Genomic DNA, 16,119 nt, shown 5'->3' with positions numbered 1-16,119 from the left:
AGGTAAAATTTTAAAGTAAAGTAAGGAAACACCTCAGAAATCATTCTAACTTTATTTATTTAAATGTAAAAACCTCGTTTCTAACACTATGCTCTACTCGCACATACATTGACACACATACATATATTCACGTTACTATCCTACATTAGGCACGAAAAAGGTACCATAGCATGGCACTAATACCAATTGCTTATTATCTCAACCACCTATCATCTTATATATCCAAGTTTGTATTTGTTTTTAATAAGTTTATTTTTACTAGTAGGTAGGCCAAATTGTGATTATCGATTTATTTCTAGAAAACTTTACAAATATTTTGAGAATTATTTGCTGGCTGAGAAAGTAAGAGTTTGATATTTAACATGTGACATAACAACTCACTCTAATTAATAGCACATTCATACCTATTGGGCGAATCTCGAAGAAAATCAGTTCAACTGTGCCTTTCATTGTGAGGTTTACCTTAATCGTAAAAATTATATTCAAGTCAAACATTACTAATAAAACTGTATGTATACAATAATAAGCTAACATATTCAACATGATGGATGGAATTAAAAAATAGCATTGAAAAGTCGAAAACAAAAACTTAATTAAACAAACCAAATTCATTCATCAATATCTCACTTAGTTTCTTAATTTTTATATTACTCAATACTCATTGTCATATTTATAAGATATAGTTAATAACATCTCATAGCATTGCTTAATAGCATCGTTCGCAGACGTTTCTGCTTGGTACAAAATTAATTTAAAATAAGGTCAATGTGGCTAATTCCGTCATAGGGACTATTCCGTCCACGAGCGTATATTTTATTTTTTCAATCGTAGGAAAATAGTACCATCTGCTTTTGATTGCTGAAACCATCTGAAACTAAAGCAATCGCTTCTTTATCGATGAAATTATCAATTTTGTTCATTGTTCGAGTAAAACGCTAGTAGACGGAATAGTCCCTATGACGGAATTAGCCATATTGACCTTATAGTTATTAATATTTTCACATGATAATTAAATACAAAGGTATCTATGACAGTTTATTCGTTCCTCTATTAATGGGGCTTAATTTAAAAAATAGTTAAAGAAATATGTTTTTACCTTATTTTTGTTATTTAAATGTTTCATTTCAATATAAATTATTGTACTAAACTTCCAAAAAATGTCTATTAAAACTTCCATATAAAAACGAACTGTCATAGGGACCATCATTCGTACACGCGTAACTTTTTATGATTTTTTTTTATCTCCGTGGCTCCATACCGTTGCAATCACATTTTTCTATAAACCTAAATCAAACATATTTTTTCGAACAACTGTCAGATTACTAGTCTTCGAACCTGAATATCAGTATTTATGTTAGATCCATACATTAATGTTGAGAAATCTAAAATGTCTGTAAACAATTAAATAGATGTCATAAAGCCAGTACCAAATCGCAAACAGATACTTGTATCGATAAAGCTTTGGTTTCCTCCGATAGCGGTGCCGTCATATAGCGGCCGGCTCCATACAAATACTACGACATCCATATTTAGCCGTATTATTTAGTATGGAGACGGCCGCTATATGACGGCACCGCTATCCTAGGAAAACCGATCTTAAGGTCTCACGGTTTTAAAACGAAAACCAAACTTTTATATCTAGGATTAGTTTATAATAATGTAACATCAGAGACAGTAGAATGGCTTCGTGGACCTTATTACCAAGTGATAAGGTCTTATTCTAATTAGCACTTCAACACGTCTCCGTTTGTGCCATAGTTAGGCAAAAGAATACTAAAACTAAAACGCAAATTACAGCTAAGATGGCATTGTAGACAAAAACCAAATATATCGTAACACATTATTTACCATATAAGGTTGTGTTCCCGATATTTGGCCACTTTGACACTCAATATACATGCTGACTGTACATTTAGCAGCAGCACACGTTTTTACTCAACTGGACAAAAAAAAAACAATTCAGATCATTTATCACCTCGACTAACTTCATGGTGCCGTAAGTTTTGTAACTATGTTGACAAAAGTAAGCTAAGGTAAGGTTACTGTTTTCTCTATGGCGCTGGACCACTTAGTTACAGCATTATATTCAGAACCGTAACGCACCATCGAAGTCAGCTAACAAAACTGCGGTTACAGTTGTAGTGTGCATAATCATTTTCCATCGTATTTTCAACGTACGAACGTATCTTGCTATTTCAGTCAGCCTCGGTACAAAAAGTACTGAGGTTGACTGAAGTAGCATGACAAATACGAACATTTCCGAGAATATACGTCGGATAACAATTATGTTCTACATCTATACAATATTTTACAGATCTTACTTTCACTAGACTTATATCGACCGGGATATGAACCGTGATTACCTTTTGTATTGTTTTCGAGCTCCCGATATTTCGACGCCGTGACTAACCGTGAATCATTTAGATCTTAGTCTTAGCCTCTGCCAACAAACTGTCCTGCAGTTTGGCAGAAGAAAAAAATATGTATGTTAGGGTTTATTTCATCTGAATAAACGATTTATTTATTTATTTATTATTTTATTTTAGTATTCTTTTGTCGATGGTTTATACATTGAACTAGTCATTATTCAAGCCTACCAGAAAAGGGTCTTTAAACAGCTACAGCGCTCTTTCGTCTCCGCGTCGACCGCTTAGGCGTCTGTTTCCTGCGCCTGCGCATCTTTCTTCCTTGTAGAGCGTTTTTTCTCCACATTGGTGTCGGACTCTACTAAAGGGGTTTGTGCGCTCTTCCTCGTCCTACGTTTCGGCTGTACCTCGGTCTCTGCTAGGAGGGTTTGAGCGCTCTTCCTTGTGCTACGTTTCGGTTGTACCTCGGTCTCTGCTAGGAGGGTTTGAGCGCTCTTCCTTGTGCTACGTTTCGGTTGTACCTCGGTCTCTGCTAGGGGGGTTTGAGCGCTCTTCCTTGTGCTACGTTTCGGTTGTACCTCGGTCTCTGCTAGGGGGGTTTGAGCGCTCTTCCTTATTCTACGTTTCGGTTGTACCTCGGTCTCTTCTTTGGGGGTTTGAGCGCTCTTCCTTGTGCTACGTTTCGGTTGTACCTCGGTCTCTGCTAGGGGGGTTTAAGCGCTCTTCCTTATTCTACGTTTCGGTTGTACCTCGGTCTCTGCTAGGGGGGTTTAAGCGCTCTTCCTTATTCTACGTTTCGGTTGTACCTCGGTCTCTTCTTGGGGGGTTTGAGCGCTCTTCCTGGTGCCGCGTTTGGTTTGTATCTCGGTCTCTTCTTGGGGGGTTTGTGCGCTCTTGCGTCGGCTGCGGGTCGTGACCGGGCTGGACTGTTCCTCCGCGTTTTGTCTAGACAGCCTGAAAAATATTAATAATACTTAAGGCCAGTTGCACCAACCACATTTGACAGACTGATCAACGTCAGCCGACGCGCCGCGGCGGTTTACTATGAAACTTTCCATACATAAAAATTTAGCGAACTCTTTAACGATACGAACAGTTTGGTGCAACCGACCCTTAATCTAGTCTCAACGCATTGCCACCCAGCCAAACAAGACATCCGCACGAGGCCACAACAATGTCGTCATATAAAGCTGTAGTACCACGATCCCGACTATCCCGTATAAAATACCCGATAGTCGGGTTTTCGGCACTGAATGTGTTAAATGACCTTGACGCTTTTGACAGGAAGTGGTGGAAGACGGGTCAAGACCGGGATACGTGGAAAGGGAGGGAGGCCTTTGCCCAGCACTCTAGGCTTATATAAATAAAATATAAACAAAAAGATGGCCTAACCACGCACAGACGAAAGGTTAATGTAATTGGGGCATTATCTATGAAAAGGGACCTTATTGTCGATGGCGGTTACGCCGCACAGCGTCGCGCGGCATTGTATTTATATCGGAGCATCGTTAATAATGGCATAAGCCCCATCGACAATAAGGTCCCTGTTCATAGATAACGTCACAATTATTGAACTAACCTAGACTTTCTTGCCGATGTTTGTTTCGTCGTAGCCGTATTCTCCTTGTCATCGGCCGGCAACGGCGCTACTCCCGGGTCCACTGCCTCGGTCTTGTCACAGCTGGTGTAAGACGTGGTACTGGAAGCTTGGACTTGGAAAAGCACTGTTTTGTAGCTTATATTCTGCAGTTAATTTAAACTAACCTAGACTTTCTTGCCGATGTTTGTTTCGTCGTAGCCGTATTCTCCTTGTCATCGGCCGGCAGCGGCGCTACTCCCGGGTCCTCTGCCTCGGTCTTGTCACAGCTGGTGTAAGACGTGGTACTGGAAGCTTGGACTTGGAAAAGCACTGTTTTGTAGCTTATATTCTGCAGTTAATTTAAACTAACCTAGACTTTCTTGCCGATGTTTGTTTCGTCGTAGCCGTATTCTCCTTGTCATCGGCCGGCAGCGGCGCTACTCCCGGGTCCTCTGCCTCGGTCTTGTCACAGCTGGTGTAAGACGTGGTACTGGAAGCTTGGACTTGGAAAAGCACTGTTTTGTAGCTTATATTCTGCAGTTAATTTAAACTAACCTAGACTTTCTTGCCGAAGTTTGTTTCGTCGTAGCCGTATTCTCCTTGTCATCGGCCGGCAACGGCGCTACTCCCGGGTCCTCTGCCTCGGTCTTGTCACAGCTGGTGTAAGACGTGGGGCTGGACGGTTCGGTCTTGAGCTTGTCTGGTTTCTTGTTGCTGACCGGGTTCTGCTTGAGGATGCTGCGCGCCGGGGTCGCGTCCAGGTTCACCGTGATGGTTGGAGTTTGCTGGAATTTTTTGAAAGATAATGCTAAAAATAATCATCACTACATAGTATAAAACAGTCGCTTCCCGCTGTCTGTCTGTCCCTATGTATGCTTAGATCTTTAAAACTACGCAACGGATTTTGATACGGTTTTTTTAATAGATAGAGTGATTCAAGAGGAAAGGTTTATATTTTTTTTTCCCGTGCGAAGCCGGGGCGGGTCGCTAGTAATCTAATAATCTAGCTGTAAGTTTTCCGAACAAATAAACAAAAATCAAGCGGAAACTCTTGAGAAATCGAATGAGAATCGAGGAGATTCACGAGACAACTAAGGTTAGTGAGTTTCCAAGCAGTAGGTAGCCAAAGCACATTGATTGCAAAACGGACAGGTGCTGGTGCATAAAGGTTTTTGAGTGGCGCCCACGACCCCGTTCCAAGCAGCAATCTGAATTAATATTGAAGAGACGATTATCTACACTTATGCGCTGCCCTCAATAAAATAGTTTAACAACAAACGGTCGTTGCAGAGATCTTTCTTCAACAAATCCTGAGAATACTCAACGTCACTTACCATGAGAGGAGACACGCCTTCGATGTCCAAGATCTTGCTCATCAGCGATGCTCGCAGCATGGCGAAAGACATAGAGTTCTGGAAGAAAGATATACATCAAAATTGTATGTGTGACACTAACTTTTATTTTAAACTAGCGATTCGCCCCGGCTTCGCACGGGTTAACAAATTATACATAAACCTTCCTCTTGAATCACTCTATCTATTAAAAAACCGCATCAAAATCCGTTGTGTAGTTTTAAAGATCTAAGCATACAAAGGGACAGACAGACAGCGGGAAGCGACTTTGTGTTATACTATGTAGTGCATGTATGTGTTTGTTTGCAACATTTCCGATACTAAACTAATAGGTCTTGATCTCTTGATTTTGTTGGAACAATCTGATTTGTTTCTTAAGTTACAGTTACAGCTGCTCAGGACCTAACAGTTTTTTAACAATTTAATTTTATATATCATTTTAAGGTCAGACTAACTAATGTTGGTATTTCACCCAATATATCCAATTTCTTGGTAGAATGTGCACCTCCAAAACCATCCAAAAATTGTTCATGTCATATATGTAGAAACTAAAAAAATGCTAAAAGGTGATTGAAAAATGTGGTTAGGATTCCAATCAAGTACAAGCAAAAGGTTGAATGTGTTGCTTACCTTAGACACGGACTTCTTAGCTTCACTGGACAGTACAGTTTTCAGCAGACTAGCCTTGTTGTTGGGTGTGCCCGGGGCCGGAGACCCTAGCTTCATCGGAGAGCTGATTCTGAAGAAACCGGCCTCAAACGTTTTGGTTTCAGGAGACGCTGTTGGCTCCGACTTCTCCGATTCAGAGTTTTCGGATTGAGATTCTTGGTCTTTCTTTGCTTTTCTTGCGGCTGAAAATTCAAATAAAGAATGTAGGTCATGCAATAACTACTGTATAACTAATTGCTGTAACTATTTGCTAGAAGGTAAGACACTCGTTCTGAGATCTGACTGATAATGTTAAACTTATGTTTATAGTAAAAAACACTCTAAACACGTCGAGTATATACCCATTAACCTTTTAACCGCCATAGAATACGTCATCGAGCGTGCTCGTGTCGCCGGGGGGTACGAAGTTACATGAAGTTTCGTCTTATTTATCAGACAGCAGCGAAATAAGCTCGATTTTGAAGACATATCTTATCATATATATACAGGGTGGATTTTCTTTTTGGGTCAGTGAGGGCAGCTACCAGATCCCGTGCTGCTACGAGAAAACGGTCTTAGAAGACCTTCCCTCGATTTCAAATTAATGAAGATTGGCTTTTACAGATTTTGAAAAAAACATACAGGGTGCGAGAAAAAGGTCATTTTTGAGAAACTTTTTTTTTGATGCCAATCGATCCCATTCCTATTCAGGATCAAAAGCTTGTATGGAACCAAAAAAAATTTTCCGGCTAGAAAAGCCACAAATCGAGGAAAACTTTTCCCATACAATTTGTATGAAAACGAAAACTTTTATTTTTCACATGCTATTTTTGTATGCCAATCGATTCCATTCCTATCCAGTATCAATAGTTTCCTAGGAGTCAACTTTCGATAATGTACTAAAAAGCCACAAATTAATAAAAACTTTTGCATACATTTACTATGGAGAAAACGTGAAATTTTATTCACAATTTTCTATCTCGCCCATCAGTCTTACAGCAATGTCTTCATACAGTATGATCCTTAAATGTAACAGGACTGATTGGGCAGATAGAAAAATGTGAATTAAATTTCACGTTTTCTCCATAGTAAATGTATGCAAAAGTTTTTATTAATTTGTGGCTTTTTAGTACATTATCGAAAGTTGACCCCTAGGAAACTATTGATACTGGATAGGAATGGAATCGATTGGCATACAAAAATAGCATATGAAAAATAAAAGTTTTCATTTTCATACAAATTGTATGGGAAAAGTTTTCCTCGATTTGTGGCTTTTCTAGCCGGAAATTTTTTTTTGCTTCCATACAAGCTTTTGATTCTGAATAGGAATGGGATCGATTGGCATCAAAAAAAAAGTTTGTCAAAAATGACCTTTTTCTCGCAACCTGTATGTTTTTTTCAAAATCTGTAAAAGCCAATCTTCATTAATTTGAAATCGAGGGAAGGTCTTCTAAGACCATTTTCTCGTAGCAGCACGGGATCTGGTAGCTGCCCTCACTGACCCAAAAAGAAAATCCACCCTGTATATATCAGTCTACGGCGGTTAAAAGGTTAAAAGAAATCTTTGGGTCCAGTTTGTATAAAACTTAATCCCTAATATTGGTCATTCATACAATTCGACTCACCAGCAATCATCTCCCTGAGCCGGCTGGGCCCTCCGGTGGGCTTGGCCACTACTTTCTTGGCCGCCGGCTTGGCCACCACTCTCTTGGCCACTGGCTTCTGCTCCTCGATCCAGTCCCGCAGCCGCAACTCTTCGAGGCTCTTGAAGCACATGTCTACGTTCTCCACCTGTGTAGTTTAGTTGTCGATAAATACCTAAACATCAATATTACTCCAACATATTTAGCAGTTTTTTTTTTACATTAATTCATAAACAAACAACGGCAAAAGTCACAGTCAATTGTGATTTGATATCAGAAAATTCATTTAATCTCGAGCTTTAAAGGTGTTTTAGCTACTAGAAGAATTTAGTCATGCTGCTGACAAGAACTTTTTTAGGGTTCCGTACCCAAAGGGTAAAAACGGGACCCTATTACTAAGACTCCGCTGTCCGTCCGTCCGTCCGTCCGTCCGTCACCAGGCTGTATCTCACGAACCGTGATAGCTAGACAGTTGAAATTTTCACAGATGATGTATTTCTGTTGCCGCTATAACAACAAATACTAAAAACAGAATAAAATAAAGATTTAAGTGGGGCTCCCATACAACAAACGTAATTTTTGACCGAAGTTAGCAACGTCGGGCGGGGCCAGTACTTGGATGGGTGACCGTTTTTAGGGTTCCGTAGCCAAATGGCAAAAAACGGAACCCTTATAGATTCGTCATGTCTGTCTGTCTGTCCGTCTGTCCGTCTGTCTGTCCGTCCGTATGTCACAGCCACTTTTCTCCGAAACTATAAGAACTATACTGTTGAAACTTGGTAAGTAGATGTATTCTGTGAACCGCATTAAGATTTTCACACAAAAATAGAAAAAAAACAATAAATTTTTGGGGTTCCCCATACTTCGAACTGAAACTCAAAAATTTTTTTTTCATCAAACCCATACGTGTGGGGTATCTATGGATAGGTCTTCAAAAATGATATTGACATTTCTAATATCATTTTTTTCTAAACTGAATAGTTTGCGCGAGAGACACTTCCAAAGTGGCAAAATGTGTGTCCCCCCCCCTGTAACTTCTAAAATAAGAGAATGATAAAACTAAAAAAAATATATGATGTACATTACCATGTAAACTTCCACCGAAAATTGGTTTGAACGAGATCTAGTAAGTAGTTTTTTTTTATACGTCATAAATCGCCTAAATACGGAACCCTTCATGGGCGAGTCCGACTCGCACTTGGCCGCTTTTTATTTTGCTTGTTTTGCTCTATTTTTTGTTAATGGTGCGGAACCCTCCGTGCGCGAGTCCGACTCGCACTTGGCCGGTTCTTTTTTTAAGAGAAACACTTTCCAGTGGCAAAATATTCGCTCATCGCTAACCGCCTCCGATTACACATTGATTAAGAGGCTTCGTAACTCTAAGGGCCACCCCACATCTGGCGTCTTTCGGGCGTCGGCGTCGGTCAGCGCTATGGAAAATGACGTCGCTGCGCAGTTGCGTCGAGCAGGGCCATAGAGTTGTAGACGCCGACGAGACTCGAAAGACGCTAGATGTGGGGTGGCCCTAAGCTGCTCGGTCGGTGGAGACGTGCCTCAGCTGCAATTCCTCGGGCAGAAAGACCCGCCTATTGACGTTAGGGCGACTTGCACCATTCACCCGGAGTTAACCGGTTAAACTTGGAGCGCATTTCTCCAGCAGCCCCGCGAACTGCTGCAACTGCTGCTGCAGCACTGACTCCTGGGCAGCTCACCTGCATGAACACCATGTCCCAGAAGCCGTGCAGGTCGGCCGGGGTGACGGGCGCCGCCCCCGGCGTGGGCCGCGCGCAAGTCTCCAGCAGCCCCGCGAACTGCTGCAACTACTGCTGCAGCACTGACTCCTGGGCAGCTCACCTGCATGAACACCATGTCCCAGAAGCCGTGCAGGTCGGCCGGGGTGACGGGCGCCGCCCCCGGCGTGGGCCGCGCGCAAGTCTCCAGCAGCCCCGCGAACTGCTGCAACTGCTGCTGCAGCACTGACTCCTGGGCAGCTCACCTGCATGAACACCATGTCCCAGAAGCCGTGCAGGTCGGCCGGGGTGACGGGCGCCGCCCCCGGCGTGGGCCGCGCGCAAGTCTCCAGCAGCCCCGCGAACTGCTGCAACTACTGCTGCAGCACTGACTCCTGGGCAGCTCACCTGCATGAACACCATGTCCCAGAAGCCGTGCAGGTCGGCCGGGGTGACGGGCGCCGCCCCCGGCGTGGGCCGCGCGCAAGTCTCCAGCAGCCCCGCGAACTGCTGCAACTGCTGCTGCAGCACTGACTCCTGGGCAGCTCACCTGCATGAACACCATGTCCCAGAAGCCGTGCAGGTCGGCCGGGGTGACGGGCGCCGCCCCCGGCGTGGGCCGCGCGCAAGTCTCCAGCAGCCCCGCGAACTGCTGCAACTTCTGCGACATCAGCAGCCGCGCCTGCCCCACTGCTGTCAGCACTAACTCCTGGAACAAAGAGCCCAAATAATACTTTAAACTTTCGCGTTTTGAACAGATAAATCTAATTATTGTAAAAATTCATAGGATATAAAGGAACTAAAGGAAGTCATTTTGGAAAGTCTTAAAAGCTTGAAATTAAATCTTTAAGGCAAAAACAGTCAATACTAATAATTTTTCTACAATCTACGTCTTTGTGACTCAACTGAGGCCTCGTATATTTGTTTCTATGAGTTAGCGAACTATAAGAAATATTTCGGTAATTTTACACAAGCCATTTTTTGGAGTAACGTTTTTAATAGATATAATGTATCATGTAACGACCTAATCATCGACATCAGTTCTCTCCAAACGTAAAGTCCAAGTATAAAGTATATCCCTGATTCCCCACGCACGGTTTATCCTAAATACCCGGGCTCGAAAAACCCGAAAGTTTTAAAACGGAGATACAACACATAATAAGATAAGATAAGATAAAGATAATATTTATTCATTTAATAATAATAAGACTGTGAGCAAACCTGGATAGGCTCCGGCAGTACGGTCTGAGCAAAGATCTGGTCCCAGGTCTCGCACATGGCAGTAATGCGGACCATCTCAGAGTTCAGCTGCCGACGGAAGTGGTTCACGCTTTCCATGTTGCTGTTATCCTCATCCAACAGTCCTGGGCGTGATTAATTAACAAGTTATTATAGGCATATATATTTAAAAAAAACTTAGAACACAAACAGTCATAATAAACATTTTACATATGTTGTACACAATGTACAGAAACTGAGAGGTGATACAAACAGACCTGGAAGTTCAATAAAAAAACAAAAATGGCTTCCCAATAGAAAAATGGAGCAAACAGATTACTATATGGTACCCTATAGGCTGTACTAGAAAGCAAGCACATCCAATTACAAGATGGAAAGATGGCATTCGTCTGACTCTGGGGCCATACTAGATGAGGGTTGCTGCAGACAGCCCAATGGAGACAGTTGAAGGAGGCCTATGCCTTACGGCACACCGAACTGAGAGATATAATATAAATTAATTCATTTATTCAATTGTAATTTATATTTTTTTTTTTAGGAAACAAACAGTCACATACAAATATGTTTAAAGTTGTAGATATACAATAAGACCTATAGTTCCATTAAGTATAAAATAATGATATAGGTAATAACTGTAATAAGTAGAAACAGGGCAAGTTCGGTTATGCCTATTAATAGGAAGATACACAGAGGTACCAAGTGGATACATGACTCACAAAGTACCTTAATTCGATCATGCTTACAAACATACATACACATTTCATAAGACTGTAAAACAATGACTTTTTTTTAACAAAGTATATAATAACATTACATTACACTGCTATGGGAATATTTGGCTCCGCAGACCACTGCTATATTTACCGAAAGACAATGAAAAGATATCTAGATTTATGAAATTAATGTTATAATTTTGACAGGCTCGTCTAAAGAAAGTATTTTTGACGAAATTAGAACTACAAAAGCTGATATGGAATGTTTGGGGGTGGCGAGAGGGAATACGAGGCAATTTAGGAACAATTTTTTCAAGAAGAGTGGAAGAATCAATGAGGCTATTTAGGAGTTTACAAAGAAACATTTGATCTATAAATACACGGAATATTGGAATATTGTTCGGCATAAAAGGCTTTATTATTATAATAGGCATATAAAGAATTTCGTTTTACACTACTACTACCCTTTGACGCGCGCGGCTAAAGGCCAATATCAACCTTCGTGCATTTCGACAAGGTTCACAATGACGCACCGCGCACGATAGGCGCAAGCGCACAAGCAAGGTGCCACAAAAGGTTAAGGCAGGGGTCAGGGTCGGCGGTCCGCCATTTGGTGACCCCTGGGTTAAGGTTTGTTAGGATACAGGATTTTATTCAAAAGAGAAAAGTAGCTGACATAGGGGAACTGACAGTGTGACAGTAAATTAATATTCAGAAAAAAAGTTTCCAACCAAAAAAGTATACCTTCTTCCAGTTTTTTCTTCATCTCTTTCCTAGCATTATCCTTTCCTCGCGACATTGTGACGCATGGACTGATATTCTTAACCGCCTCTGCAATCTGTTCCGGCGTCAGCGGCATATCAACCGCCTTTGGAGAACGAAGCTTCTCTTCCGAACTAGACTCGCTCTTAGGGACCTTGTTTCTGGGAGTACTTAGTTCGTCTTGTGATGACATTGCTTGGGACATTACGGCATCTTGCGAGTCTTGGGATGACACTTGCGAGTCTTGGGATGACATAGATGCATTATCTTGTAAGTCGCAGGCTGAATCCTGGGAGGTGGACGCTTGTGCCATTGGCACTGTTTCCTGAGTTTTAGTAATTGATTTTCGTTGGCTTGGCTTACTTTGTTTACTGGGCTGTTCCATATCACTGCTAGATGAACTGCTTTGGAACATCTGTTGTTTTAGCGGTGGTTTTACTGGGTTAGCTTTGGTTTTTTCAGTTAGCTTTTTCTTGTTATCTATCAGTGGTTTGTTTGCGACTGGTCGTGCTCTTGTACTCCGGGTGGTCTTGGTCTCTTTCTGCAAATTTTTGGGTAGCACAGTGTTATGATGTCACTAAGTCAAAATAAGATAATCGACATCATTCTGTAATAGACCTTATGTCTTTGGAATAAGGTGCAATGGTTTAAGTGCGCTGTAACTGGTGGCCTATTTACGCCCGCTAGTCATGAGTCTTGGTGGCCCAGTGGCGTGCAAGCTTGACTTGTAAGTTGGAGGACCGAGGATCGATTCTCGGAACGTGTAACTTTTTGTATGTTTAGTTTGTGTGTTTGAATATAATAGAATAATATTTGCGGTCATGTCGAGAAAAATTGTAACCGACACTTGAAATTGGAATAGCAAGTCATGTAGACATGTATTCTACACTGGTGCTGTGATTTAAGATTGCAAAAAGGAATTTATGGAAATAATTTGAAATTTAAATCTGGACAATCCTACCAGTGGATGTAACATTAATTTTGTTGTTTTGTGAGTGTTAAATCATCTACACCAAAGGGGTAAGTTTTAGTACCTATCAAGGAAGGAGCTAGGATTAGCTTTGTATAATTTAGCTGTTGACGTTACTTAGTCAATCTAGTAGCGGAGAATAAAGTAGATTTATGTCTTGTTTTAGCGTATCGTCATGCCCTTTTGGTGTACGGCTTAATATGAAAAGCGATATCTGACTGAGCTAGCCTTTACATCGGCAGCGGTTTGGCTGAGTACCTCGTCGGTCACCAGACGGAAACTCACCTGGCGTCCAACTTAGATTAGTTAGCTTTATAGTAGGATTAGTTATTTTAATAAACTTAGTTAGATATTATTTGTGACCTTTATTCGCTGAACCCACTTGTCAACCCGTAACAACAGGTTCAAAAGTTATGTTAGATTTTGATTTGCTGGCTTTTTTTTTGTTTATAGGTGCTAGGGTAGGAACTTCAGTTTTGAAGAAGAGAGAAGGTTTAAAAGCGGCATTACTTGGTGCAAAGGATTTTGTTTGTGCGTTTGGATTTGATTCAGTCTTTTGCCGAGCTTGGGACCTTGTAACTCGTCCCGAAGTGCTCGGCATTGGCTTAGGGGGAGGTGGTGGAGGCCCGAATGTCCTTCTCTGCGACACTGAAGGCAGTGTATTATGCTTTAGTGTAGTGTAGTATACAATTCTGGGGAGCAACTTACGGTTACAATCTAAAAACGGCATTTTTACTTCAAAAAAGAGCCCTAAGAATAATGGTGCGGGTACCTCAGTGGGTTTCGTGTAAAGAATATTTTACAAAAATGGAAATTCTGACTGTGCCAAGTCTATACATTTTAACACTTTGTACGGATTTGGTCAATTCTCTGACAATAAGTGAAACAGAGGATGCTAGGATACGTAGGCTGGCAACAAGGACAAAGAACCTAAACCGCCCTTTTACTCCCAAGATTAAAGTAGCAGAATACTGTGCTCGCTACCAAGCTGTTAAAGTATTTAATAAATTACCAGTTGAGCTCAAATCTATTTGTGACCCCGATACATTTAAAGAAAGTTATGTTATGTGTATTTTTACTTCAAAAATGTTTGTATACTCTTGAAGAATTTTTTCATTGTGATATAGGGAATTAATAATAATATTTTAATGCTGACATACCTTAATTATTATTTTTTTATTTACTTTTTACTCATTGACATTTTTTTCTTACTTAATTTTTTTTTTCTCTTGTTATTCCGATATGTAATTGATTTTTAATGATATTATTGTATTAATTTTACTTTTTACTTGTTGACATTTTTCTTTATTATGTTTAATTTATTAATTCAAACTACAGGATGAATGTACCCCTGCGGGCACATATGATTACAGACCTGTCACTGATACAAGGATAGAACGTTTTCGAGAAAACTTAATGAAAAAACATCTACTTTTATCTAGTGACGGTTCTAAATCAAATCAAACAGCGGATGGCTACTACAAAAATTTACACTGTCATATTGCTGAGGAGTTCGAGAAATCCTTTCCATTAAAAACTAAAAAGAATAAGTTAAAACTACATTTTAATGATTGGGCTACAACAGGAATAAGAGTCAGCCGAGACCATTTATTTGAATTGTATAATTTGAAAACCATTATCTTTGATGAAAGTTTTGTTGAATTTGTAAAGAAATATTCTAAAATCTTTAAAAGAGTATGTACGAAGGCCAAATCAATGTATTTAAGTAGAAGAGTAAAATGTTCGAAAAATGTAATTAAAACTACCTGGGCTGTTATCAACGAAGAATTGGGCAAAGCAAAGTCAGATAAAACTAAAATGCAGCTTGTGGTAAATAATGTGACACTTGACAAAAATTTGGATATCGCAAACTCATTTGTCAACTTCTTTTCAAACATACCTCTAGAAACAACAAAAAATCTTGATTCAAATTGCACTGAAGCTAAACATATTTTAGAAGTAAACGTCGACGAAGGGCCAACTTTTAAGTTTAATCCACGGATTTAGAGTTAATAAACTGGATCGAGTACATTGGCCAAAAAGTGTGTCCACATGAGAAGTCAAACTAGAGCCCTGCATCTCGTTCTAATTAGGGTGACCATAAGACATCTGTATGTGGGATATTAGGATAACATGGAATATATCAGTAGGGTGTGTCATTTTCTAAATAAAGTGAAATTTTAAGTGGTCAGGTTTTTTTTTCATTTGTAGTCGGCCTCTTTCGCACTCACTCATGGTATGTTCATAAAGGTAGGCTTCCCTTTTGTCCACTTCAGCTTTTTTTAAGTGTAAGCGTCATTGAAGATCTGTTTAGCAAATATGACGTTTTTTTAAAGTTGGTGCCTTTTTTCTATTGACGGAAATGTGTCCTACCTATAAAGAATCGATGTCATATATCAATTTGACACACCTAACAAAATATTATGTATAAATGAGAGTCTGTAATGTTTAAGGAGTTAAGCACTTTGGTTTTAAATTTTGGCAATTGAAGGGATGTTTACAAAAACAACATACCTGATTACACTGGTTGACACCTGAAACGATTAACAATGTTCTTAAAAAAGTGTCAACCGGTCTAAGCAGTTATGTTGTTTTTGTAAACATCCCTTCAATTATTCTACAACAAATCTTAAATTAAACATGCCGAAATAAAGACATAAGGTACCTATTATGTTAAACTTACTTTTACATTACCTACGTTAATAATAAGAATTCTGTGAGACCGATTCAAAACGTGCCGACATCATAGTCACCCTAATGAGTTTGACAATGTTGTCTTGTATTGTTATAGTAAAATGTAATAATTGTGGCTTTCTTGTGAAACAATATTCCACAATTAGCAATTATTTCACTCCAACAACCTTTAACACAACATTTCTTCACAATTTTTAAGAAATTTCGCATTCACGTGTTTTGAAGAAATGTCATCAAGTTGGGGATACCAATTAATATTTAAAGTTACTACAAATTCTACCATACTAACATTTAGTTTTTTTTTGCTGTGTATGCGCTTGGTTTAATCAGTTAATAATAATGGCATCATAATTATTTACAAATTACTTAAAAGATATCAGAACTGTAGTCTGAATATAGCACTAAAATTGTATAAGAAGGTAA

At 40.0% G+C, this 16,119-nt stretch overlaps 1 protein-coding gene across 1 annotated transcript; it reads right to left on the bottom strand.

The window, feature by feature from the left end:
* Positions 1-2,650: 2,650 nt before the first annotated feature.
* On the bottom strand, positions 2,651-13,732 carry LOC134652309 (disks large-associated protein 5-like). The gene is made up of 14 exons (XM_063507480.1): positions 13,711-13,732; positions 13,403-13,650; positions 12,015-12,573; positions 10,540-10,682; positions 9,869-10,027; positions 7,571-7,736; positions 5,928-6,148; positions 5,280-5,357; positions 4,501-4,730; positions 4,316-4,417; positions 4,131-4,232; positions 3,946-4,047; positions 3,160-3,320; positions 2,651-3,069 (listed from the first exon to the last, which is right to left on the bottom strand). Exons 1-14 carry the CDS (start codon positions 13,730-13,732, stop codon positions 2,651-2,653), a joined length of 2,712 nt encoding a protein of 903 aa, XP_063363550.1.
* Between the last annotated feature and the right edge of the window lie 2,387 nt (positions 13,733-16,119).

This window comes from Cydia amplana, chromosome 11 (genome assembly GCF_948474715.1).
Source record: "Cydia amplana chromosome 11, ilCydAmpl1.1, whole genome shotgun sequence".
Lineage (NCBI taxonomy): Eukaryota > Metazoa > Arthropoda > Insecta > Lepidoptera > Tortricidae > Cydia > Cydia amplana.
This window is presented reverse-complemented; position numbering and strand designations above follow the sequence as displayed.

Bases quoted from the DNA above. Each gene is read 5' to 3' on its own strand.
- LOC134652309 (XM_063507480.1), bottom strand. From the start codon at position 13,732: ATGCCGTTTTTAGATTGTAACC. The intron at 4,233-4,315 runs GTTAGTTTAAAT...GTCTTACACCAG, and splicing joins ACATCGGCAAGAAAGTCTAG to CTGTGACAAGACCGAGGCAG. The intron at 3,070-3,159 runs GTAGAATAAGGA...AAACCCCCCTAG, and splicing joins GACCGAGGTACAACCGAAAC to CAGAGACCGAGGTACAACCG.